The sequence below is a fragment of the Homalodisca vitripennis genome, unplaced genomic scaffold (genome assembly GCF_021130785.1).
Source record: "Homalodisca vitripennis isolate AUS2020 unplaced genomic scaffold, UT_GWSS_2.1 ScUCBcl_482;HRSCAF=2576, whole genome shotgun sequence".
Classification (NCBI taxonomy): domain Eukaryota; kingdom Metazoa; phylum Arthropoda; class Insecta; order Hemiptera; family Cicadellidae; genus Homalodisca; species Homalodisca vitripennis.
The window spans coordinates 75,319-102,855 of NW_025776613.1; the positions used below are offsets into that span (position 1 = coordinate 75,319).

The window sequence follows — 27,537 nt, forward strand, 5'->3', positions numbered from 1 at the left end:
GCTTTATTTAATATAAAAGACATTATTAGAATGATATGCATATCATAGTATCTTAATTATAAACAAAGTGCCAACTTTGCTGTGGTATATTGTGTGCTATCTAGATCGTTCCAAGAATATGATTAATCTGATAGTGTGCATGGAAATATATATATATATATATATATATATATATATATATATATATATATATATAATATAGCATACTTTCTATTGTGATTGAACTTTCCGGATCCTACAATTTCTAGTTACACGTTTGCAAACGCGCATACACATACACTAATATTGTAAGACAGAAACTAACGCACTTGTTTCGAGCCCTAATTTGAAACTGAAGAGAATCACAAAATAGGAATTAGAAAAAGACCTGCAAATTGAATCACTGCTATTTTACAATACTTTCATGTATACGTTAATAGGGAATAAGATAAACCAAGCAAGTAATTTGCTTTCAAGTGACGACTGTGCGATTCATTCATGGTAGTGATTCACATTTATATTACAATATAATTTACCAAATTATTACTACTGTCATGAGTAATTTTAGTTATATTAAAATTATTCACTATTATAATGTAAACATATACTAAACCAATTAATATAAGTATGCCATTCTGAAACAACAGTTTCAACCAAATTGATTTAAATATTTTAAATACAACAATACATTACCTAGTGTATGTGTAGTGTGTGTATTAGTGTGAGTGGGGCGACTTCCTGCCGCATTGGCCGCATCACCCTGTAACAATAAGATAAGACAGCATGTGTATCATGGTAAACCATACAGTTTCCAAAACCAATATAATTATAGAAATATACGTTAATTAAATAAATAGGTTTAATACTAACTACGTTAATTAAATAAATAGGTTTAATACTAACTATATTCATGGATGTAAACTGAAGTCTAATAAAAGCAGATAAATTTAGTTACCCTAATATGTTGTGAAGTGGAGAATTATTGTTGTAGTTAAATGTAGTTCTACACGCACGCACACTCTCACACTTTTCCATTCAATCATCAGTCATACTTTGTGTGTTTTACAACACACGTGGAGAAGTGTTACGTGATAATGTCAAAGAGGGGACGACAAGCCAACGCAGGACCGAAGCCACCTGAAAATAATCAGAACAAAACCCTGGAATCACAAAAATGACACTAATCAGTAGAATGCTTTATTTATAATACCTCATAAAATAGTGTTACAAGTCTTAAACTTTGACTAAAACTGTAGTTTCAGAATGGCATTACATTTACACCTGAAATGTCCCAAATACTTACGGTACTGTGTCATCTCGCATTGAGGATAAGTAATATAGCATGCTGAAACATGATTTCATATTAATAATCAAAATATAATGAGTAAATTATTAAACTAATACTTAGCATAGATAATATTGTAGTGATGCAAATACATACAGAAAATATGTAACGAAGAATATGTATATGAGAGCCATTAAAATGTATCTTATAAAACTAATGACCAACCTTGACAGTGATTGGGACTGCCTATGCTTAAAACAGTTGCCGTGCCTCCACCACTGTTACCAGAACCAACAGCAATGGCTGCAGTGAAACTGTTATGCGCACCCAGGTTAGAGCATTACGTGGTACTAGGGCCAGGCCTTGGGCAGGTCGTCACCCTGCCACCATGTAATACTCCCCTCCCTTATTAGGTTGATTATTTGAGATATTTAGCTTACGTCACGTGTGCTGCAATCTACCACAGACAATATGCACTTCCTCGAAAAGAAAATAATTTAGATCCGTAAATTTTCACTATATTTTTAATTATTATTGTAGTTCAAGTAGATTATGACAATAACAAAATATTTTTATTTGACACACCGGTTGATATTAAAAGGAAATACATTCTATTCTCGGATGCAATTTAAGTAATTACAGGTTACTTCATATTTTGTTCAATTTGACCTTGAATTACACTCCTAATTGCACCCAATCCTTCAAGTGCACAATGTGCTGACTTGAAAGATGTGTCAATATTATTAAAGATAAGTTTGATTTAATATTAGGATCTGATAGGATAAGACTTCTACGTTTACAGTATATAAAACTTTAGGAACAATGATAAACATTGGACTTAGCTTTTCATAAAGATTAAGTTCACAACGTTTAGAAGTTACTAAATATTGAAACCCTTATAATTTAGTATATATATAAACTTTCTAACAATGGAATCCATAAATTTATTAACCTCATGGAATCTTTATTTTTAAAACATATTCTTAATAATATCCTCCGTTAATAAAATCTGTCCTGTTCTCACTGATACTGTGTTGGAAGTTAGCCCACGACCACAGGTAGCGGACACACAGGTACTACCTTTACCAACACCGTGGAGATCTTTCTGGAGAAACAAACTGAGGCAATACATTGATGACGTCAATGAAGACATAACGAGAAACGACTTGCGGTCTAATATTTATTTAAGTTACAGCAGTGGAAAACGAAATTGTGTGTGCTGATATCACAAGAGATTTGAAAACCCTGTCAGTACGCCATCAGTCGTGGATCACTATTAGCGGCTAGTTTTTTCGCACTAATGTAATTCCACCATTACTTTTTGTTTATCTAGATTTAATCCAGATAGGAAAAAACTAAGATTAATGTGTTTAAGTATAAAAATCTAGTACAGATCTTACAACATTGTCTACTTGAGTCAGATAGTACAGTTACGAGTGTTCATATAAAGCTTATAAATGACAGAATCAATCCTAGTTTACTGGTCGACCTGGAAGAAATCTATTGTCAACCACGCTACTTTTAGTGGAATCAAAACGACACAGCATCGAAAGGGATAAAAAAATATCAAGCTGGGATCTTTCCTTAAATATTTTCTTGGATCGTTATACTTAATACTAACATTGAGGTAATATTTTAATCAAAGTCAGGCAGTTAAAAGAAAGGGAGAGAAAATCGTTAGTTCAAATGTCTACATATAATTAAAAATATATTTACTTTTCTGAGGATCCATTTTAGTGTGTAAAGCTTAAGATATATAATTTTAGAAAAAATTTATTATTTCAAATTTTTAACTCTATTGATACTTTTATATGTCGACCACCACCACAACTCCCAATACCTATAAGTTTTTTTCTAAGATAAACTTTCCCAAAATCTTTAAGAACCAGGTTGAGTACTTAAACTATAATAATTGGGAATACAACGTACACCACTTAAAACAATAAACAAGTGAAGAAATACTTTTCAAATTAAATATCATAAGAAATTTTAAAACAGATTCTGGCAACAAGCAATGGTGGCGCCAATTGAACAGTTAAATACGATTATATTCTTATTGTTTAGTTCAACGGTCGAGCATATACCTTCGGTCGTGATGCCGTCAAGTAAAACTGAAGTTTATTTACCTAAATCATCACTAGTTTTTGTTTACGCTTTTTTTTTATACGACGAATATTGTTTAGTTGTATCACTTGTATATCGATGTAAGTAAATAGATTAGTGCACTAATAAATTCTCTGACGGCATTCAATCAAGCTCGATCGTTACAGTCGTTGATAATATTTTAATCTTGATAATGAAAATAATATTTAATTTCACTCCTATCTAGAAAAAAAAAACTTTATAGACAATAATCGTAACTCACGCGTTTATCATTACGGCATGTTGTGATATCTTGCACAGCTAAGCGTTATAAAAACTAGGCGTATCGCAACACTCACTGCGTGTAAATTGGACATACATTTTTTTTTATTTTTTATTTTTTTTTACTTAAACACTATATTCCCACTCGGATTTATAGATTAAAACAATCCTTTAGTACGTATTAGCCGTACAGACTTGACGGGCCCATTTCTCTGACCGGTATGTAGAGTACACACCGTCACGGTACTTGTGTCAACAGGGCCTCACTTTATCGCGTTTCACCGTCGTGTCGGTTAGATCCTGTGCTCCGCTCCTCATTGTAGCCCTCCGGACACGTTCAGTGTACAATATAAACGAGTGAAATCCGATATTAGACCGCGTTTATAGTTTTTTATAGACAGTTTTTTGGCTGTGTAAACGCGTACAGACGGGGTTCGACCTCCACTAAATACTGTCTGGTGACGTTAAAATTCGTTTTAAAACGGCGTTCTACTCGCTTATCGTTGGTAAGACGTCTCGGCCATCGGAAAAACGGATTTTTACGTTTAATCAGGACCTTACGTACTGTTTACGAGAGGTTTTAGTGTCGAGAAACGACTAAAATCCGGCAGACTGGCGTGGCGATGGGACGGCACCGCTCGGCGACCTCTGTACGGTACGTACTCAGGCCGCGAGCCGAGTCGCGGCTGGCGGCGGAGCCATCTGATATTCCCGACATACAGAATGGCAGACTCCGCTACAACGGCACCGGCACCAGCCGCTCCCACACCGAAGAAGGCGAAGGCCGCGGCCGCCAGCAAGAAGCCCCGCGTCAAGCCGGCTCACCCACCGACGTCGGACATGGTGAACGCGGCCATCAAGAGCCTGAAAGAGCGCGGCGGTTCGTCGCTGCAGGCCATCAAAAAGTACATCGCGGCCAACTACAAGGTTGACGCCGAGAAGCTGGCCCCTTTCATCAGGAAGTACCTCAAGTCGGCCGTAGCGTCCGGCGCTCTCACCCAGCCGAAAGGCAAGGGGGCCACCGGCTCTTTCAAACTGTCGGTGAAATCCTCCGGAGAAGGAGCCAAGTCCGCCGGCAGCGAGACGGTCAAGAAGGCCGCCAAGAAAGCACCGGCCAAGCCGAAAGCCGGCGACAAGAAGCCGAAGGCGGCCAAAAAGCCAGCCGCAGCCAAGAAACCGGCCGCCGCCGCCGCGACCAAGAAGGCCGCCAATCTTTTTTTTTTTTTTTTGTTAAGCAGAGGGAACCTTCAAAAGGTACCGGCGTCCCGGTTATGTGGGATTCTTACCGCACTAAACCTCTCTGCTGCCACGTCCTTCGTGGCCGTACAGCACCTGAACTCTAGGTTCACTGGCTGTAGAATGAAGCGCTGAAACTTAAAATTTTTTAGAGTCGCCTAATTAGAAATCACTGTTACGAAAACAAATTAATAATTTAAAAGAAAAATATTGAATTTTAACAACTGCGTCTCAAGTTGGGATCGCAGGCTCTCTCCTGTAGATGAATTTGCTACGGTGGGTCGTCCAGGATGGTGATGGGGCGCCGCCTGTAGTCGTCCGGACCATCGTACGGCGCTGTGATTGCAGCTATATGTTGATGATTCGACGCTGCAGCTGTCTGGAAGAACTTCTCAGCCGATGCTCTCGCAAACACCTCCAACGTCGGGACTTCTAGGGATTTCCTTATGGTTTCGTTCCGCACAAACCATGGTTGCCGGGTGATAGATCGGAGGGCCTTGTTTTGTATGGTCTGAAGTGACTTGCGGTTAGATCGGCTGCAGTTGGTCCACCAAGCTGTGGAGGCATACATCATAACCGATCTAACCACAGCGAAAAAAATTGTGGTCTTGACGCTCATAGGGAGGGGCGAGCGACGGTTTGTTAGTGGGCCTATTGACCCTGCAATTTTCCTCGCCTCCTCGGCTTTTTTCTTAGCGTGGGGTCCGAAATTTAATTTTGAGTCTAGAATAACTCCTAGGTATTTGGCATGGGGTTTCCATGCAATTGGATCGTCATCCAGAGTCACGGGTGGCGGGAGTCTCTTCGGCATTTTTCTGCGTTTTCTGAAGCAGACAGCTGAACTCTTCTCGGTGTTGATGGAAATGCGCCACTTTTCCAGCCACGGAGAGAGAAGGTCCATCTGCTGCTGCATGACGTCAGCGGCTCGTGTCGGCTGAAAGCTCCTGCAGAGGAACATGGCGTCGTCTGCGTACAAGGACAACGTTACCCTAGGTACCAGTGGCATGTCGTTGGTGTAAACGAGATAAAGCACTGGTCCTAGTACGCTGCCCTGTGGCACGCCCGCCTCGATCGTCCTTTCTGTAGATAGTTCGCCGTCCACGGCGATGCGGAAGGTCCTTCCTGTGAGGTAGGAGCGGAGGAGATGTACCATGGTGGGGGGAACTGGTGAATCTGCAAGTTTGTACAGGAGCCCCTCGTGCCAGACTCTGTCAAACGCTCTGCTGACATCTAGAAATACTGCAACTGAGCACAGGTTGTAGTTCATGTTGTCAGCCAGCATGTTCACAACGCGAACTAGTTGTTGAGTCGTCGAATGATCTCTCCTGAATCCGAACTGTTCTGGCCGGATGAAGTCATTTAGGTAGGGAACTAATCTGGAAAGGAGAAGCTTCTCGAAGAGCTTAGAGATAGTGGGAAGGAGTGATATGGGGCGGAAGTTCTGTGGGAACAGGCGGGATTTTCCAGGTTTGGGAATGAGAATGACTTTGGCCACCTTCCAGCTAGCCGGGAAGTGATGCAATCGGACGGCGCTGTTGAACATACTAACCAGGCAATTCAGCAGTGATGCAGGGGCAGCGAGTAGGGCTCTGTTACCAATTCTATCCAGTCCGGGAGCTTTCCTCGGTTTGGATTTTTTGATGAACGCCTGTACTTCCTCCAGGGTGAACTGCTCCAGCTCCTCCTCAGGCTCCATACTAAAGAAGTGTTCAAGAGTTTCCTCCACGTGCTCGCAGTGGTCCTCATTGTAGATGTCTGCGTTAGGCCTGAACTGTTCCTCCATGGTGTCAGCAAAGGCCTCTGCTTTGTCCATGGCGGAATAGGCCAGGCCTCGCTGTCCGTGGAGGGGCTGGTTTGTCGGTTTCTCGCTGCGCAAGATCTTCGCCGTTTTCCAAGCACTGCCGTCCTCCAACTCCAGGCCAGAGAGATAGGAGTTCCACGTCTCGGTCCTGTAGTCGAACAGCATCCGCTTGACGATGTTACACTGGGCGTTGAAGGCTCGTTTAGCAACTGGCTGCCGGGTTAGTTGCCAGATGCGTCGCAGGCGTCTTCGTTTGTCCACCGCGGCTCGGATGATGGCAGGCAGTGCTGATCTGGTGTGCGGGGGGCGACCAGGTCGAGACGCTTCCACCAAGCTGTCCGAGATTGCGGTGTGCAATTCTGAAACATAGACGTCAAGCTCGTTGGGCGTCGCTGCTGGGGGTGGGGGCTGGAGTCGTTCGCTCAGGAGGCCGCTGTAGCGTTCCCAGTCCGTCCTAACTGACAAGCCAGTGGGTGGAGTTTTCGAGACTGGGGATGTAGCTATTGTCGCCAGTACGGGTAGGTGGTCAGATGACAGGTCGTTGGCTACGCTTAAGTCCACCTGATGTTGGAGTTCCTTGAACAGGAAGAGGTCCAGCACGTCAGGGAGGGCGTTGAGTCGCGGTGGGTAATACGTGGGGTCTAAAGGCCGCCAAGCCCAAGACTCCCAGCAAGGCAAAGAAGGTCGCCAAACCGCCGACCAAAAAGCCCAAGTCGCCCAAACCGAAGAAAGTGGCCGTGAAGAAAGCCAAAACGCCCAAGAAGACCGCCGCCAAGAAGAAGTAAACCGGCCGGCCAGTCGCTCTCCTCCCTCGACTGTGGGAAATCCAAACGGCCTTTCTAAAGGCCACCCAAAATGTCATTCGTTTTAACGTGTTTTATTAGCTAACCACGTTTTTTCTTTTGTTGATGTTATTATAACAAATAGCCTACATTACGATACGGCTTGTTTTGTTTTGTTTTTTTTTTTTTTTTTTTATTATTATAAAAGTTATAATATTGTTTGCCGTCTTGTATTTGACGAAATTTATTTAATGTTTGACTCATAATTACAAATACTCACATGCACATATTATAATCAATATTAACGGTTTTTTTATAACTAATTACGATTGATTTTTGGATTTATAAATGAACACTATATGTTATACGATTTTACGTTAATGTTATGTTTAGTTTAGAAAGATATTTATGTACATTCAATATTACCTAAGTCTCTTCTATTGATAAACTTTTCATAAGATATAAATCCCAACGTTTATAAATAACCTTCCGTTCGTTTATATATATATATATATATATATATATATATATATATATATATATATATATATACACACACACACACTAATTTCTTAGTTCTTTTCATTGGGTCATATACATTAATATTTATGTTAAATCATAATACCATATTGTAGTGTGATGTCAATATTTTATTTTGAGCAAACTTGCAAACTAATATGTCCCCGCATTCACAAAGATCGTAATTAAATATCAGTGATAAACGCGCGCCGCTTGATCTGGACTTGGAGTTTGCAAGCTCGAGTAAATTTTTTTTCTAAAAGAGCAAGCAGCGCGAAGCGCTGCGCAGCGGGCAAGCATCGCGTGATCTGACCCATTCTGAAAATTTTGTTAAATTCAGAATAGTAGGGTATATTGTTTTAAACGTGTTTCATTACTAATTTGTGTTTTTTTTCGTACGGAAATTAATAAACTCGTAAACTTAAATGTAAACTGACTTGGATCACATTAGAGGTATAAATCAAGCAATCGCAATCAGGTTCGCTAGACGGAGCAGATTTACACTTGTTAACAGACAACTCTGTAATTATGTAATTTCAATATAATAACAGAATTCCAATGTTTATTTAACTAAAAGCGGTAAAATAAGCGAAAATTACAAGTTATGTTTAATCAGAGTTCAACGCGGTTCTTGGTTAATTAGAAGTCATGTGTATAAAACATGACCGAAACTATGGTTTTCGATCGGATTGCAATTGACGTATTATTATTGTAAACTAAATGTTTGTTTGAAAAATAAAAATAAAATAAATAAATAAACAGAAAATTATAAAATTTTTCAGTGAAATCGGACTATGTTTAAAAAGTAAAAAGGAATTGAAAAATTCCTGGAATAAAATATTTATGACAAGCACAAAGTCATAAATTGGGTATTTTCGATAGAAAATATAGTCGAGAGCGACTTGAAACAACCAGGTTTACATCGGTTTTACAACTATAAGCGGTAAAATAAGCGAAAACGAACGAGTTATTGGTGGCCTTTAGAAAGGCCGTTTGTCGTAGCCACCGGCAGCGGGGCAGGCAGTGCACGCTTGTGTGTCACTTAGGCTCGTTCTCCGCGGATGCGGCGCGCCAGCTGGATGTCCTTGGGCATGATGGTGACTCGCTTGGCGTGGATGGCGCACAAGTTGGTGTCTTCGAAGAGTCCGACCAGGTAAGCCTCGCTGGCCTCCTGCAGTGCCATGACGGCGGAGCTCTGGAAACGCAGGTCGGTCTTAAAGTCCTGGGCGATCTCGCGGACGAGACGCTGGAACGGCAACTTGCGGATCAGCAGTTCGGTGCTCTTCTGGTAACGCCTGATCTCACGCAGGGCGACGGTGCCGGGCCTGTAACGGTGAGGCTTCTTCACGCCTCCTGTGGCCGGCGCGCTCTTACGGGCTGCCTTGGTGGCCAACTGCTTCCTGGGCGCCTTGCCTCCGGTGGACTTACGAGCGGTCTGCTTGGTACGTGCCATATCGTCAGCTAGTCTAGCCGAAATGAGAGTGATTTCGAAATTCAAGTCCAATTTATTATATACGGGCCGGCACGAGCTGAGAACGACTGTGATTGGTCGCCGCGCTACCGGCCAATCACAGAGCGGCCAGAGTTGACAAAACTACCGAGAACGGGCGATTTTATCATCTGTTTCTAACGCCACTGCAACAGCAACATGACCGGTCGAGGCAAAGGTGGTAAGGGGCTGGGAAAGGGAGGCGCCAAGCGTCACAGGAAGGTGCTCCGTGACAACATCCAGGGCATCACCAAGCCCGCAATCCGTCGTCTGGCTCGCCGCGGCGGTGTCAAGCGTATCTCGGGCCTCATCTACGAGGAGACCCCGCGGAGTGCTCAAGGTGTTTCTGGAGAACGTGATCCGTGACGCGGTCACATACACCGAGCACGCCAAGAGGAAGACGGTCACCGCCATGGACGTCGTGTACGCGCTCAAACGCCAGGGCCGCACACTGTACGGTTTCGGAGGTTAAGCTGAGCTGCCGACTGTTCCGCGCGCAACATCGCCCCACAAAAGGCCTTTTTAAAGGCCACCAAATATATCTCGTTTTTCACGTTTCTCTTCGGCAATGCCATTGATGACACATCACCGCTGTATATTATCCGTATTTGTCGAGTTTTACAAGTGACTATAGCATTTTATATTAGTGTTATAAATTTTTTTTTTTTTCTTTATGTCACTCTTATATTAGACCTACCAATCATTCAAATACAAAATTTCTTTAATTTTTATTTGTTTAAATATCTTTTCTTTTTTTTACACTTTTTAAGGCCAGATCAAAACCGTATTTAATTTAAAGCCATTCACTATCACTCTTATCTGCCGTTTCACTTACCTGACGACTGTCGACAGTATCATTATCAATATATACGAATTAAAAGATTATTCATTGTTATTCCTAATAAGCTCTATCGTTTTTTTACGTTTCTCTTCGGCGTAGACAATGCCAATGCACACCGCTGTTTGTTCTCAATTTTATTTAGTATTGAAACATGTCATACTAGGTTTTCAATTGTTTTCTTTCGTTACTCTTATGTTCCTAATAAAAGAAATTTCTTAAATTTTCATTTGTTTACAAATCTTTAGTTTATTTCACTTTTTAAGGCCAGATCATAACCTAACCAAGTAACTATCGCTCGTATCTGCCGATCATTATCAATATTCAACATATACAAGATTATTCATTATATTATATTCTCTATTTCCTTAGGCACAACAGAACCTAGCTTGCCAATTAATAACTCAGATCACGCGACGCTTGCCCGCTGCGCAGCGCTTCGCGCTGCTTGCTCTTTTAGAAAAAAAATTTACTCGAGCTTGCAAACTCCAAGCCCAGACCAAGCGGTCCGCGTTTATCACTACCGATAAATCATATTCTGTATTCCTATTGGTCGATTCTTGGCGATTTCTTCATTGCGCATGTGCGTGGAGATAGAATATATACGGTACAAGTACAAGTCGCTGTGACTGTGGGGGCTGGATCCCCCACTTCTCTCAAGGCCTCTGCCGGTTTGGCTTTTGCCTTGTGTCAACAAGGGTCAAAGCCCTAGTAGCTTTCGCTACCTGTCAGTGTTGTAGTGTAATGTGTAGTGTAGTGTTGTTGTCTAGTCGTCCATTGGAAGACGGAGTTGGGGGACCTCCTGGTCACGTAGATGACGGATGTGTTCCCACGGCGAGGATTCTGCTGCTTCTTGAAGAGTCGAAGTAAGTCCTTCCACGAAGCTTCTGATCGTAGGGACGTTGGCCGATGCTCTGATCACGGTGTTTCTTACAAACCAGGGCGACCCAGTGGCCCGCCGGAGGCACCTACTCTGGACTGCGAGTAGTTTTCTCCGGGCGGACTTGCAGGTGAGGTGATACCATGCTGGAGCCGCGTAGGTTATCACTGGTCTGGTCAGAGCCGTGTAGAGCAGGACCTTCGTCCTGGCTGGCAGCTTCGTGGAGCGGAGCAGTGGGCCGATGCTAGCAAAGCCCTTCCTTGCCAATCCACAGATCCTCGTGACGTGGGGAGTGAAGGTCAGTTTGCTGTCCAGGAGTACCCCCAGGTACTTGACCGTCGTCTTCCAAGGAATGTTGTCCCCGTTGAGAGTCAGTTGTCGGCCGTCCGCTTGCCTCCTTGACCTTGTGAAGTTGATCGCTTCACACTTGTCTACGTTGACCTTGATCCGCCATTTTTCACACCAGGGCTCCAGTAGATCCAGCTGCCGCTGCATGTAGACTCTGGCCATCCTCAGGTTTGCAGATGTGGCCGTGAAGAGTGCATCATCGGCGTACAGCGACAGCTGCACTCTTGGAGCTACGGGGATGTCGTTTGTGTACCACAGGTACAGGATCGGGCCGAGCACTGACCCCTGTGGTACACCGGAGGAGACTGGTCGAGTCGTGGAGGTGGATCGGGCAACGCAGACGGAGAAGGTCCGGTGGTGAAGGTAGTTGCGGATTAGCCGGAACATCCTGCCAGGCAGCGGGGACTCTGTGAGTTTGTACAGTAGGCCGTCGTGCCACACCTTGTCGAAGGCCTTGCTCACGTCTATCAGGACCGAAGTTGAATGGTGTTTCCTCTCCACCGCTCCTGAGATGTAGTTTAGAACTCTGCGGAGTTGGAGGGTGGTCAAGTGTCCACTTCGGAAACCGAACTGTTCAGTCCTAATAGACGTGAAAAACTCCTCAGGGAACCTAGCCAGCATGATCCTCTCGAAGATCTTGGAGAGTACAGGCAGCAGGGAGATGGGCCTGTGGTTTTCCGGGAAAAGGGGGTCCTTGCCGGGCTTGGGAATCATGACTACCTTGGCATCCTTCCAGGTGGTCGGGAAGTGGGCCAGGCGTATGCAGGAATTCATGATGCATGTGATAGTGACGATCACCCAAGCCGGCAAGTTCTTCAAAGCTGGCGTTCCCAGGGAGTCTGGGCCAGGAGCCTTCTTTGGGCGGAGGCGACGGATGTTGTCGTGTACTTCTTGTGTAGTCACCAAGGGCAGCGGGTCATCCTCTTCAGGTTCGTAGTCCTCCAGGAAGTCTTCGATTCTTTCGCAGGCGACCTCGTCGTAGATGTCAGCGTGTGGGGAGAATTGGTCCTCCATGGTGTCGGCGAAGGCCTCAGCTCTGTCTCTGGGGGAGTAAACGATACCACGTTGGCCGTGGAGAGGGCGGTTTACCTTCTTGTCCCCTCGGAGGGCTTTGGAGACCTTCCAGATGCCGCCGACACCATCGTCAGCTTGGTGTTCCACGAAGTTGTCCCACGCAGCTGCTCTGTGTTCCGCCAAGAGACGTGAGCATCTCCTGGCTTGGCGGTTGAAGACTTGCTTAGCGTGGGGACACCGTGTCAGCTGGTACTCCCTTCGCAGTCTACGACGTAGGCGTATCTCCTCTCTCAGGTTCTCGGGAAGAGGTGGAGTGAGATTCTTCTGTGAGAGAGGGGACGAGGAAATTTCTACAGCCTCCTGGAGGGTGTTGGTCAGGTCCAGAACCTGTTGGTCTAGCTGGTCTGGCGATTCGGCCGGGGTTGGTGGGGGCCGAGGTCTGTCGGCGAGGTGGTTTGCATATTTGTGCCAGTTGACCTTGGTGGGGCGCATCGGAGGGTAGGCTGGCGCTCCGTCGTCCGGTAGGTCAAAGACAACTGGCACGTGGTCTGACGAGAGGTCAGACACAGCAAACACCTCGATATTTCCATCCAGTGACCCAGCTAGACCAATGTCAAGGATGTCCGGCGGGTGTCCTTGGTGGTGGTAGTGTGTAGGCTCCTCAGGGGCCAGTACATGGACGTGGTGGCGGGTTTCCAGGAGACGCTTGAGGTCCCTGCCGGTGGAGTTTGACTTCCGGCATCCCCAGTCCAGGTGTTTCGCATTGAGGTCCCCGGCGATGAGTGCAGGAAAGCCGGGTCGCAGCAGGCAGTCGAGGCAGTGCGGTTGGAGCAACCTTTTTGGCGGGTTGTAGACGGAAGCTATCTCTAGCTCCGTCCCATTGTAGCTGACGGCAACCCGGGTGATTTCAGTCCCCGGGGTAATAACTGCAGCCAGTAGGCGATGAGTCACCCTCCGGTGGACTAAGACCGCCGTGCCTCCGCTGGGTCGGATGTCCTGCAGCTGTCTACCAGTGCGATACACCTGGAAATTTGGGATGGTGAAGGAGTCCGTCTGCCTGAAGTGGGTCTCCTGGAGGAGAGCGATGTCCACGTCCATGTCCTGGAGGAGCTGGCTAAATTCCAGCCTCTTGTCAGCAAGCCCGTTGGCATTCCAGCTGACAACTCTCAGCTTACCCATGCATGGTGGCGGACAACATATCCATGAGGCGAGACATCATCGCCACCATGCTGGTCAGCTGGGAGAGGAACTGCGATATTCCTGCCTTGAGTTCCTCAGGAATACAGGCAGCAGGCTGAGAGGTCGGCATGTTGCTTTGTGTGGGCGGCTGGGCCTGTGGTTCTGCACTAGCAGCCATCTTTGGCAGTTCCAAGCGAGGTCTCGGCGTAGGCCTGGGTAGGGCTGATCTCCTCTCAGGTCTCACAGGGGCTGGTACAGCTTCAATCCTCGGGCTCTCTTCTCGCGGCTCAGAGATGGAGGTTTTCGCGGCAGGCCGGGCTCTCCGATTTTCCGGCTTCCGAGCAGGTCGGTGTCGGCGACGTCGAACCACCTCGAAGTCCTCGTCTTCTCAGCTGTCAGTGGAGGGCTCTGTGATGTCGTCAACAGGGGCAGCTGGGGCAGAGTCAGGAGCTTCCCGAGGCTTTGGAGGCTCGGCCCTGGAAGGTTCAGGCCTCCGAGTCCTCTTTGCAGCGGCAGCATACGAGAGCTGTTTCTCGTTTTTGTAGCTGGCACACCCGCGGTAGTTGGCAGAGTGTGCCTCGCCACAATTACAGCATCTTGCCGGGCTAGTTGACTCCTTTGGGCACATAGAATATATACGGTAAACTGTTAAGACGCTTATATAGGTAGGAGGTGGCCAAACTCGTGATTCGTCGGTTAAAAGTGACCAACCAGAGTCGAGAAGATTTCCCGCCTTTCAATTGACAATGAATTTTGACCGTTTTAATGACGATCCTTGTTCGAAATGAAACTTATTTACTTAATTCACGTCGAGTATTGATAATGAGTTGAAGAATTATTTGAAAATACAGACTAATACCGATATATTCAGTACACATTCCGGCCAATTATTTTAATAATTTTGGAACGTAGTGATTAACCAATGAAATCGTTTAGAGTAAATAAAATAAACGTGTTGACAATCGTACTACAGACGAAATCGAGTATATTCATAACCGAGTATGTGTTCTAAATCCGATCTATACATTATGTTTATAGTTTCGTAATATCATAATATGTGTTAATCAATGTTTGGCTAGTACTGTTATTGTTATTTTGGCCTCTATGGATATCGCCCGGTATTAGCAATTTATAGAAAAGAGCTTCATTTTTGAATAGTTACTCCGATTACTCTGTACTGCCTTTGTAATTTTCTATTAAAATAGAGACAATTATTTTAACATTATCAAGTGACGTAACTGCCAAATGTACAATTATCGTATCTCAAACCAATCCACATTGTTTTATTCAGTGTAAACACTTTTAATAATAAATTTAATTTTATTCCTTTTTTTATATTATACTATTTAGATTCAATCTGAAACATAGTTGGAAAAGTATGTTCATTCAGTACATACAAATATTTCCGTATTGTTTGAAATTTAAAGTAATTGAAACGAAAATGCAACGTGAATAATTTAAATCGTAATAAGAATAAACGTATAGGAGAAAAACGCACTGTTTTCCCGAATTAATGTAGTGGTTTTAAATAATAATTACAATAAACGATGTTCAATAGGATTCACGCCCAGCATATATACATCGTACCGAGCACTGGTTGAAACTGAATACAATTATAACTTTCGCACTGTACATAGATGTTACGCTTAAACAGTATTTAACAACGAATATCTTCAATATTGGCGCGTTTTTTTTTCTCACTTATTTACCGAAATACTAGAAATACTTATATATCAACAAATTCTACAATTTTTATGAAATTGGCTGAGTTAATTAGCTATTATTATTAGTCTACTATATTCTTATTGTTTAGTTCAACGGTCGAGCATATACCTTCGGTCGTGATGCCGTCAAGTAAAACTGAAGTTTATTTACCTAAATCATCACTAGTTTTTGTTTACGCTTTTTTTTTATACGACGAATATTGTTTAGTTGTATCACTTGTATATCGATGTAAGTAAATAGATTAGTGCACTAATAAATTCTCTGACGGCATTCAATCAAGCTCGATCGTTACAGTCGTTGATAATATTTTAATCTTGATAATGAAAATAATATTTAATTTCACTCCTATCTAGAAAAAAAAAACTTTATAGACAATAATCGTAACTCACGCGTTTATCATTACGGCATGTTGTGATATCTTGCACAGCTAAGCGTTATAAAAACTAGGCGTATCGCAACACTCACTGCGTGTAAATTGGACATACATTTTTTTTATTTTTTATTTTTTTTTACTTAAACACTATATTCCCACTCGGATTTATAGAATAAAACAATCCTTTAGTACGTATTAGCCGTACAGACTTGACGGGCCCATTTCTCTGACCGGTATGTAGAGTACACACCGTCACGGTACTTGTGTCAACAGGGCCTCACTTTATCGCGTTTCACCGTCGTGTCGGTTAGATCCTGTGCTCCGCTCCTCATTGTAGCCCTCCGGACACGTTCAGTGTACAATATAAACGAGTGAAATCCGATATTAGACCGCGTTTATAGTTTTTATAGACAGTTTTTTGGCTGTGTAACGCGTACAGACGGGGTTCGACCTCCACTAAATACTGTCTGGTGACGTTAAAATTCGTTTTAAAACGGCGTTCTACTCGCTTATCGTTGGTAAGACGTCTCGGCCATCGGAAAAAACGGATTTTTACGTTTAATCAGGACCTTACGTACTGTTTACGAGAGGTTTTAGTGTCGAGAAACGACTAAAATCCGGCAGACTGGCGTGGCGATGGGACGGCACCGCTCGGCGACCTCTGTACGGTACGTACTCAGGCCGCGAGCCGAGTCGCGGCTGGCGGCGGAGCCATCTGATATTCCCGACATACAGAATGGCAGACTCCGCTACAACGGCACCGGCACCAGCCGCTCCCACACCGAAGAAGGCGAAGGCCGCGGCCGCCAGCAAGAAGCCCCGCGTCAAGCCGGCTCACCCACCGACGTCGGACATGGTGAACGCGGCCATCAAGAGCCTGAAAGAGCGCGGCGGTTCGTCGCTGCAGGCCATCAAAAAGTACATCGCGGCCAACTACAAGGTTGACGCCGAGAAGCTGGCCCCTTTCATCAGGAAGTACCTCAAGTCGGCCGTAGCGTCCGGCGCTCTCACCCAGCCGAAAGGCAAGGGGGCCACCGGCTCTTTCAAACTGTCGGTGAAATCCTCCGGAGAAGGAGCCAAGTCCGCCGGCAGCGAGACGGTCAAGAAGGCCGCCAAGAAAGCACCGGCCAAGCCGAAAGCCGGCGACAAGAAGCCGAAGGCGGCCAAAAAGCCAGCCGCAGCCAAGAAACCGGCCGCCACCGCCGCGACCAAGAAGGCCGCCAAGCCCAAGACTCCCAGCAAGGGAAAGAAGGTCGCCAAACCGCCGACCAAAAAGCCCAAGTCGCCCAAACCGAAGAAAGTGGCCGTGAAGAAAGCCAAAACGCCCAAGAAGACCGCCGCCAAGAAGAAGTAAACCGGCCGGCCAGTCGCTCTCCTCCCTCGACTGTGGGAAATCCAAACGGCCTTTCTAAAGGCCACCCAAAATGTCATTCGTTTTAACGTGTTTTATTAGCTAACCACGTTTTTCTTTTGTTGATGTTATTATAACAAATAGCCTACATTACGATACGGCTTGTTTTGTTTTTTTTTTTTTTTTTATTATTATAAAAGTTATAATATTGTTTGCCGTCTTGTATTTGACGAAATTTATTTAATGTTTGACTCATAATTACAAATACTCACATGCACATATTATAATCAATATTAACGGTTTTTTTATAACTAATTACGATTGATTTTTGGATTTATAAATGAACACTATATGTTATACGATTTTACGTTAATGTTATGTTTAGTTTAGAAAGATATTTATGTACATTCAATATTACCTAAGTCTCTTCTATTGATACACTTTTCATAAGATATAAATCCCAACGTTTATAAATAACCTTCCGTTCGTTTATATATATATATACACACACACACACACACACTAATTTCTTAGTTCTTTTCATTGGGTCATATACATTAATATTTATGTTAAATCATAATACCATATTGTAGTGTGATGTCAATATTTTATTTTGAGCAAACTTGCAAACTAATATGTCCCCGCATTCACAAAGATCGTAATTAAATATCAGTGATAAACGCGCGCCGCTTGATCTGGGCTTGGAGTTTGCAAGCTCGAGTAAATTTTTTTTCTAAAAGAGCAAGCAGCGCGAAGCGCTGCGCAGCGGGCAAGCATCGCGTGATCTGACCCATTCTGAAAATTTTGTTAAATTCAGAATAGTAGGGTATATTGTTTTAAACGTGTTTCATTACTAATTTGTGTTTTTTTTCGTACGGAAATTAATAAACTCGTAAACTTAAATGTAAACTGACTTGGATCACATTAGAGGTATAAATCAAGCAATCGCAATCAGGTTCGCTAGACGGAGCAGATTTACACTTGTTAACAGACAACTCTGTAATTATGTAATTTCAATATAATAACAGAATTCCAATGTTTATTTAACTAAAAGCGGTAAAATAAGCGAAAATTACAAGTTATGTTTAATCAGAGTTCAACGCGGTTCTTGGTTAATTAGAAGTCATGTGTATAAAACATGACCGAAACTATGGTTTTCGATCGGATTGCAATTGACGTATTATTATTGTAAACTAAATGTTTGTTTGAAAAATAAAAATAAAATAAATAAATAAACAGAAAATTATAAAATTTTTCAGTGAAATCGGACTATGTTTAAAAAGTAAAAAGGAATTGAAAAATTCCTGGAATAAAATATTTATGACAAGCACAAAGTCATAAATTGGGTATTTTCGATAGAAAATATAGTCGAGAGCGACTTGAAACAACCAGGTTTACATCGGTTTTACAACTATAAGCGGTAAAATAAGCGAAAACGAACGAGTTATTGGTGGCCTTTAGAAAGGCCGTTTGTCGTAGCCACCGGCAGCGGGGCAGGCAGTGCACGCTTGTGTGTCACTTAGGCTCGTTCTCCGCGGATGCGGCGCGCCAGCTGGATGTCCTTGGGCATGATGGTGACTCGCTTGGCGTGGATGGCGCACAAGTTGGTGTCTTCGAAGAGTCCGACCAGGTAAGCCTCGCTGGCCTCCTGCAGTGCCATGACGGCGGAGCTCTGGAAACGCAGGTCGGTCTTAAAGTCCTGGGCGATCTCGCGGACGAGACGCTGGAACGGCAACTTGCGGATCAGCAGTTCGGTGCTCTTCTGGTAAATAAGTAAATAAATAAATAAAAATGCCTTTATTTCAAGCGTCTCTCAGTGTACAACTGTTTTACAGAGTAACTCAAGTCAAACTTAAAATTAAAAACTACACATTATTTTCATGGTGCACATAAATGGTAACAAAAAATATAATTAAGACGTATTCATAAAATGAGATTTTACTCTAGACTTAAATGCTAGGATGCCCATTTGTTTGAGGTCCCAAGGGAGGTCATTATAAAGAGTAGGGCCAAAATAAGAAAACCCTTTTCTACCCACCTCTAGTCTGACCTTTGGAAAATGGAGTAGCGCATCCTGCCGGGTGCTTCGCAGAGCCACCCCCCCACGAGCAACGAGTCTTTCCACCAGGTACTGAGGCTCCTGCTGTACCAAGACCCGGTGGATGAGGAAGTCTGCATCCTACACACGGCATCAGTTGGCAAAAGACCGGCAGCCTCACGATAGGCAGATATACGCTCCCGTCTACGAATGTTGTAAACGAAGCGCACTGCGGTGTTCTGCAGCCTCTGCAATCGGGACATTTCCTCCCTGGTAATGCTGTTGCCGTATGCAGGAAAACAGTAATAGAGCACTGACAAAACTAATGACTGGACCAGCTGCAGCTTAGCAGATTCTGGCAGTATTGATCGGTACCTGTACAGACCTCGCAGCCTTCCTAAAGCCAACTGGGAAACATGAGTGATGTGATCTGAGAATGTGAGGCCCCTGTCAAGCACCACTCCCAAAGTCTTGACAGTATCACTCACCATCAACATTTTGTCACCAAGTTTAACGTGCATATCTCCAAGCAGGATTTTTTGACAGACAGTTGGCGGGGCAATATGAAGAATCATGCATTTTTCAGCGTTCAACTTGAGACCATGCTTCCGTGACCAATCATCTATTCTCTCCAGATCAGAGTTTACCCCTGCGAAAACTTGGTTAATGGAATCTGACTCATAAGAAAAATGCAATTGACAGTCATCAGCATAGGCATGCACCTTGCAGTGACTTACACAGTTGGACAGATCTGCAGTGTAAAGGGTGAACAAAATGGGCCCCAGACAGCTCCCCTGCGGCACTCCCCTTAATTTCTCAAGGGGAGGTGAGATATCGGTACCCAGCTTCGTCACCTGCAGTCTTTTTTCCAAGTAAGACTTGAACCAGACAATTGCACTCTCATGGAAGCCGAAGTGCTTCAATTTCGCAAGGAGCAAACTATGGCTTATGGAATCAAATGCCTGCGAATAATCAAGCATGATTATAGAGCTACACCTGCCGGCGTCCCTCGACCCAAAAACATCTGCAAACATATTCAGCAATGCAGTGCAAGTGCTGTGGTTCTTTCTGAACCCTGATTGCAATTTTGGAAGCAAATTTTCATAATTAAGGTATTCAACAATCTGGCGAATTGCTAATTTTTCGAGTACCTTGGACATTGCTGGCAAGACTGAAATTGGTCTTAGTTCACTGACATTTGAGGGATTATGTTTTTTAGACAATGGATGAACTATACTTTTTTTCCATGACTGTGGGAACTCACCTTTTTTCAATGACGTATTCATTAAGTGAGTTATAGCTTCGATGGCATATGGACTGACGGCTTTTATCATTGCAATGCTTAACTTGTCCACTCCAACGGCTCTAGAGGTTATTTCATTTATTACCGATCTTACTTCATACTCTGATACTTCTTTGAATTCAAAACTCTTTTTTTCGCCATTGTATATCTCTTGGTTGTATGAACTTATCAGATCTTCGTTCACTTGATAGAATGATCCCATATTTACAAAGTACTCATTCATTTCACTGACCTTAAATGCTTTTGGGGGGAGATTATTATTCTTTTTACCAACAATATCGCTTTGCTTCAGACACCTCCAAAAAGCTCTTGGATCCTTACAGTCTGCCAGTTTATCTGCGAAGAAGTTCTTTTTTGCGTTTCTTATAGCCCCATTCAATCTATTTCTCGCTTTTTTATACTCCGTCCACTCAAACTCCTGCCTACTCTTTGCAAATTTGCTCCTTAGTTTATTCTTCAATTTTGTTAACATGATCACTTCCTCATTTCTCCAGGGGGCTTTTTTCTTTGTCACTCTTTTTGTAACAAGAGGTGCCTGTGCATCATAAATATCTATGATCTTGGAGGTTACAAAAGCGTTTATGTCCTCCGTATTATTCATATCTTTGGCTGCTTCCCATTTAACATTCTGTAGCATTGCAATTGCGTCAGTTATATTAAACTTTGAAAAATCTCTGTATGTCACAAATCTGGCGATACATTTCTCTCTCTTCAGTTTCAATGTACAGTAAATGAGTTTATGATCAGTGATGTTCATTTTTCTGTAATCCGTTATAGTTGTAGCATCAATAACGTCACACCTCTCTAACTGCATTGCTTTATTAGTTATTATGTGATCAATCAACGTAGCAGATCTGGCAGTTACTCGTGTCGGTTCTGTTATGTGTTGCACGCTGTTATAGAGTTTTAGGAGGCGACGGAGATATTTGGTTTCATGGCAGGAATTTGACAACAAATCTATATTGAGGTCTCCTAAGCATACAACTGAGTCAACCTCAATTGCAATGTCTACAAAAAGTGTCTGAAACAAAGAGCCGAGACAAGTGTAGCTCACATGCGGTGGTCTGTACACTACGGCTACACAGAGTTTAACCCCTCTAATCTTGAGTATCAAGGAAATCAGTTCTATGCCTGGATCAACACTCGTTATTTGGATCCGCTCAAAGACCATCCCCTGTTTAATGTAGAGAGCGACGCCACCTCCAGTGCCAACTGCTCGGTCAGCTCTCAGGAGAGTGTAACCAGGTATCTCGTAATGGTCAGAGGGGGTACTTGGACTAAGCCAAGACTCTGTGACGCCGAAAATATCAAAACCGAAATCAGTTGTCAGTGCAGACATCTCATCAAAACCCGTATTAAGTGAGCGCATATTCAAATGCGCAACACACAGGTTCTCACCAGTCCGTTTCCCGACACCCCTGGGGAAGCCGGTCCCAAACCTCCCTCCTGGGATGGTAGAGGGCTCAGTTCCGGATCCAACCCCAGGGTCAGAGGATCCACCTGGGAAGTCGTAGCCGCCGACCTCCCCATCAAACGCAGTGCCGCCGGGATCACCGCTCCAAACAAGGAAGCCAGACGCGCCACACCCTTTCGATTGAGATGCCTCCCATCGCGGGCGAGATGTCTCCGCGCCACCCAACAGTTGGCCTCCACGAACATGACCCCAAAATTGTTACACATCAGATCAAGTTGTGTGTTGAAATCGTAGAGAGCTTTATAACCAATGTCAGAGCGAATTATTATGCTGTTTACATATATTTTGGAATTTGGAAAATGAGTTTTTGCAGTAAACAGCAAATCAGCCATGTCATGGAGGGCCTCGCGCTTACCATGGCCACCGTTGTATCCTGGACCTCCCCTGTAACCCCATCCCAGGTCGTTCGTGCCAACATGGATATGAATTATATCAAGACTGTAGCTAACATAGCTTAACAATACTCTCTTTAAGTCACGGATTCGAGCGCCTGGATAACATTCCAGAAAGGCTCCTTTCTCTAACAAACCAGGTCCTACATGACGGATCATTGAGTCACCCACAACTAGAACATTCTTTAAACTTAACTGGTCAGTAGTCACGACATTATTAGTTTCTAGTGGGGTAACAATATCTGTAGCGTTACATTTCTCTTTCTTACTGCCAACTTCAGTACCCATGCTGTCACGAACACCCCAGGAGCAGCCAGCGGCCCCAGCATTTAAGCGTGTCAAATGTTTTCTATTTCTAGTCTTACGCTTTCTTAGATTAGAGTTGTTCTGCAAGTCAGACACTTCACATGCTTGCACATTTTCATTTTTTCCGAAAGATGGTTCCGTAACGGTATGGTTCACAGTTGTACTAAGTACTTGAAACCTATTCCTACAAACTACATTCGGAGTACCCAACCACACCCGCCTTTTACCGCGTTTCTTAGACCTAACAGAGGTCCAATTTTCACTAACTTTTTTTTCCTGAAACTTGTTTTGTGAGTTCTTGACAAATTTTTTTGAGTCACTCATTTGTTCAGAAGGAACACTAGGAACTGATTCATTTTCAGGGCAGGTCAGACGAGTGTGCCTGCGTAACCCCCACCACTCTTCAAATTTACATAAATGTGAGTTGTCTAGGCAATAAAATTGTAAAATCTGCTTAGCATTAACTAAAACGTTAAGTCCACACTCAAATGAGTTGCTCTGTTGGAAACATGGCATTTCTAGAACTTTGTCTTTACCAATATTGAACACTTTGGCCATCGTTTGAGCAGAAAGAGCATTTGAGCCTGCTAGCGAGTCAAAATGGAAAGCTTTACATTCCTCCAGGTCACAAAATAACAGGCTCCAATGAGAACCAGAGTCCTGATTTGGGCTTACAGAGTTACTCAAACAACAAAATGCAAACTTTAACATGGGAGGGCAAATTTGTTCAAAGATGGCAGGAGCATCCACTGGATCGCAGAGTTTTAACAGATGTGTTTGAGAGGGTCCTAAAAATATTATCTCATCCTTATTTGTTACACTTGATGACATAGCATCGAAATATGAGTTTAAGGTGTTGTCATCAGTCCACAAGTTCCTGTTCCACGATGTTTCTGTATTGCTCTCCAAACATGCTACCTTATCACTAAGAACAACAATTTTACTATTTGCAAGAGCTACGGCATTACTTAAGTTAATGTTTTTTTCTGACAGCTGAAAATTTCTTTCTCTTGCATTTTTTAAATCACTTAAAGCTAAATTCGTTGCTGATTCAGCGTCTCGACATTGAGTTACATAATCTTGAAGCCTTTTTTCCAAGTTACTTATTTTATTTTTAAAACTAACAACTTCTTCATCCACTTCATCCTGAATTTTGAATGAATTATTTATTTCTTTAGCCGTTAGTTCCTGTTGAATTTCAAGTTTTGTCTTTAATGACTGTATTTCACAATGAGAAGATTCTAACACTTCACGCTGAGAAACAATTTCTGAATTTAGATGATCAGTCCTTTGCATTAGCAGCCCAATAGTAGATACCAGATCATTTAAGTCTAGATCAGGATAATTTGCTGTCAAAGAATTAATTTGGGAACTAAGATTTATAATCAACCCTTCCATGCTATCATCATGTAGGGCATTGCATTGATACTGACTTCTTGTCATTACCATTGTGATACTATAATACGAATAAAAACAGTATTTAATTTAACAATCTTATATACACAGAACAGGACAGGAAATTATTTACAAGTACATTAATTGTAACGCCTGATCTCACGCAGGGCGACGGTGCCGGGCCTGTAACGGTGAGGCTTCTTCACGCCTCCTGTGGCCGGCGCGCTCTTACGGGCTGCCTTGGTGGCCAACTGCTTCCTGGGCGCCTTGCCTCCGGTGGACTTACGAGCGGTCTGCTTGGTACGTGCCATATCGTCAGCTAGTCTAGCCGAAATGAGAGTGATTTCGAAATTCAAGTCCAATTTATTATATACGGGCCGGCACGAGCTGAGAACGACTGTGATTGGTCGCCGCGCTACCGGCCAATCACAGAGCGGCCAGAGTTGACAAAACTACCGAGAACGGGCGATTTTATCATCTGTTTCTAACGCCACTGCAACAGCAACATGACCGGTCGAGGCAAAGGTGGTAAGGGGCTGGGAAAGGGAGGCGCCAAGCGTCACAGGAAGGTGCTCCGTGACAACATCCAGGGCATCACCAAGCCCGCAATCCGTCGTCTGGCTCGCCGCGGCGGTGTCAAGCGTATCTCGGGCCTCATCTACGAGGAGACCCGCGGAGTGCTCAAGGTGTTTCTGGAGAACGTGATCCGTGACGCGGTCACATACACCGAGCACGCCAAGAGGAAGACGGTCACCGCCATGGACGTCGTGTACGCGCTCAAACGCCAGGGCCGCACACTGTACGGTTTCGGAGGTTAAGCTGAGCTGCCGACTGTTCCGCGCGCAACATCGCCCCACAAAAGGCCTTTTTAAAGGCCACCAAACATATCTCGTTTTTCACGTTTCTCTTCGGCAATGCCATTGATGACACATCACCGCTGTATATTATCCGTATTTGTCGAGTTTTACAAGTGACTATACCATTTTATATTAGTGTTATAAATTTTTTATTTTTTTTTTCTTTATGTCACTCTTATATTAGACCTACCAATCATTTAAATACAAAATTTCTTTAATTTTTATTTGTTTAAAAATCTTTTCTTTTTTTTACACTTTTTAAGGCCAGATCAAAACCGTATTTAATTTAAAGCCATTCACTATCACTCTTATCTGCCGTTTCACTTACCTGACGACTGTCGACAGTATCATTATCAATATATACGAATTAAAAGATTATTCATTGTTATTCCTAATAAGCTCTATCGTTTTTTTACGTTTCTCTTCGGCGTAGACAATGCCAATGCACACCGCTGTTTGTTCTCAATTTTATTTAGTATTGAAACATGTCATACTAGGTTTTCAATTGTTTTCTTTCGTTACTCTTATGTTCCTAATAAAAGAAATTTCTTAAATTTTCATTTGTTTACAAATCTTTAGTTTATTTCACTTTTTAAGGCCAGATCATAACCTAACCAAGTAACTATCGCTCGTATCTGCCGATCATTATCAATATACAACATATACAAGATTATTCATTATATTATATTCTCTATTTCCTTAGGCACAACAGAACCTAGCTTGCCAATTAATAACTCAGATCACGCGACGCTTGCCCGCTGCGCAGCGCTTCGCGCTGCTTGCTCTTTTAGAAAAAAAAATTTACTCGAGCTTGCAAACTCCAAGCCCAGACCAAGCGGTCCGCGTTTATCACTACCGATAAATCATATTCTGTATTCCTATTGGTCGATTCTTGGCGATTTCTTCATTACGCATGGCTGGCTGGCTGGCTGATTGTGACTGTGGGGGGGTAGGATCCCCCACTTCTGTTAAGGCGTCTGCCGATTAGGCACTTGCCTTATGTAAGTTGCGGGTCAGTGCCCTAGTAGCTAGTGCTACGAGTCAGTATAGTAAGTAGTAAGTGAAGTGGAGTAGTGTTTAGTCGTCCATTGGAGGACGTAGACGGGGGACCTCCTGGGCCTGTAGTAGTTGAATGTGCTCCCAGGGCGAGGACTCTGCAGCTTCTTCAAAGGACGAAGTCAGGCCATCCACAAAGGTCCTGATCGTAGGGATGTTAGACGATGCTCTGACCACGGTGTTCCTGATGAACCATGGCGACTCGGTGGCTCTCCGAAGACAGCTGCTCTGGACTGCGAGCAGCTGTTTTCTGGCAGTCTTGCAGGTTAGATGATACCACGCAGGAGCCGCGTAGGTAATCACCGGTCGCACCAGGGCCGTGTAGAGCAGGACCTTTGTCTTGATGGGAAGCTTCCTGGAGTAGAGCAGGGGGCCGATGCTGGCGAAGCCCTTCCTCGCTAGGGTGCACACTCTGGTGACGTGGGGAGTCAGCGTGAGTCGTCTGTCCAGGAGTACCCCCAGGTACTTTACAGTTGTCCTCCAAGGGATGTTGTCCCCGTTGAGGGACAGATGTCGGCCGTCCGCTTGCCTCGGACTTCTCGTGAAGTTGATGGCCTCACACTTGTCAGCGTTGACTTTTATTCTCCATCTCCTCAGCCAGGGCTCCAGTAGACTCAGTTGCCGCTGCATGTAGACACCAGCCATCCTCAGGTTGATGGAGGTGGCCGTGAGGAGGGCGTCATCGGCGTAGAGCGACAACTGGATTCTCGGAGCTACCGGAAAGTCGTTTGTGTACCACAGGTACAGGATCGGGCCGAGCACTGATCCCTGTGGCACACCGGAGGAGACCGGTCGAGAAGTAGACTTGGAGTTGGCAACGCTGACGGAGAAAGTCCGATGCTGGAGGTAGCTGCGGATCAGCCTGTACAGTCTGCCGGGCAGCGGGGAGTCAGTAAGTTTGTAGAGTAGCCCCTCGTGCCACACTCTGTCGAAGGCCTTGCTGACATCTATCAGGACCGATGTGGAGTGGTGCTTCTTCTCCGCCGTGCTGGTGAGGAGGTTGAGCACTCTGCGGAGTTGAAGAGTGGTGGAATGTCCTCTCCTAAATCCAAATTGTTCGGTCCTGATAGAGCTGAAGAAGTCCTCAGGAAATCTCGCCAGTATGATCCGCTCAAGAATCTTGGAGAGCACAGGCAGCAGTGAAATCGGCCTGTGGTTCTCTGGTAGGAGCGGATCCTTGCCAGGCTTGGGAATCATGATCACCTTTGCATCCTTCCAGGTGGTCGGGAAGTGCGCCAGTCGAAGGCAGGAGTTCAGGATGCAGGTGATCGTGACGACCACCCAAGCCGGCAGTTTCTGGAGTGCAGGAGTTCCCAAGGAGTCCGGGCCAGGAGCCTTCTTCGGGCGGAGGCGGCGAAGATGCTCTCGTACCTCGAGTGTTGTCACGGGGGGCAGTGGGTCGTCTTCTGCTGGTGTGTAGTCGTCCAGGAAGTTGTCAACCATCTCGCAGGTGTCCAGGTCGTAGACGTCTGGGTGCGGGGAGAACTGCTCTTCCATGGTGTCGGCGAAGGCCTCGGCTTTGTCGCCGGGGGAGTAGACAATGCCTCGTTGAC

The 27,537-nt window shown here is 44.2% G+C and overlaps 4 protein-coding genes across 4 annotated transcripts; all 4 read left to right on the top strand.

The window, feature by feature from the left end:
* Nucleotides 1–4,309: 4,309 nt before the first annotated feature.
* On the top strand, nt 4,310–7,516 carry LOC124370778 (histone H1-like). Its single transcript, XM_046829077.1, has 2 exons — nt 4,310–4,831; nt 7,313–7,516. The coding sequence occupies exons 1-2, from the start codon at nt 4,352–4,354 to the stop codon at nt 7,448–7,450; spliced, it is 618 nt and encodes a 205-aa protein (XP_046685033.1). The 5' UTR covers nt 4,310–4,351; the 3' UTR covers nt 7,451–7,516.
* Nucleotides 7,517–9,562: 2,046 nt separating this feature from the next.
* Nucleotides 9,563–9,957, top strand: LOC124370781 (histone H4-like). Its single transcript, XM_046829081.1, is given in 2 exon segments — nt 9,563–9,779; nt 9,781–9,957. Coding segments are annotated over 2 exon segments (312 nt in total). The 5' UTR covers nt 9,563–9,614; the 3' UTR covers nt 9,928–9,957.
* Nucleotides 9,958–16,504: 6,547 nt separating this feature from the next.
* Nucleotides 16,505–17,232, top strand: LOC124370779 (histone H1-like). Its single transcript, XM_046829078.1, has one exon. It carries the CDS (start codon nt 16,549–16,551, stop codon nt 17,164–17,166), a length of 618 nt encoding a protein of 205 aa, XP_046685034.1. The 5' UTR covers nt 16,505–16,548; the 3' UTR covers nt 17,167–17,232.
* Nucleotides 17,233–24,537: 7,305 nt separating this feature from the next.
* Nucleotides 24,538–24,922, top strand: LOC124370780 (histone H4). Its single transcript, XM_046829080.1, has one exon. It carries the CDS (start codon nt 24,578–24,580, stop codon nt 24,887–24,889), a length of 312 nt encoding a protein of 103 aa, XP_046685036.1. The 5' UTR covers nt 24,538–24,577; the 3' UTR covers nt 24,890–24,922.
* Nucleotides 24,923–27,537: the final 2,615 nt, after the last annotated feature.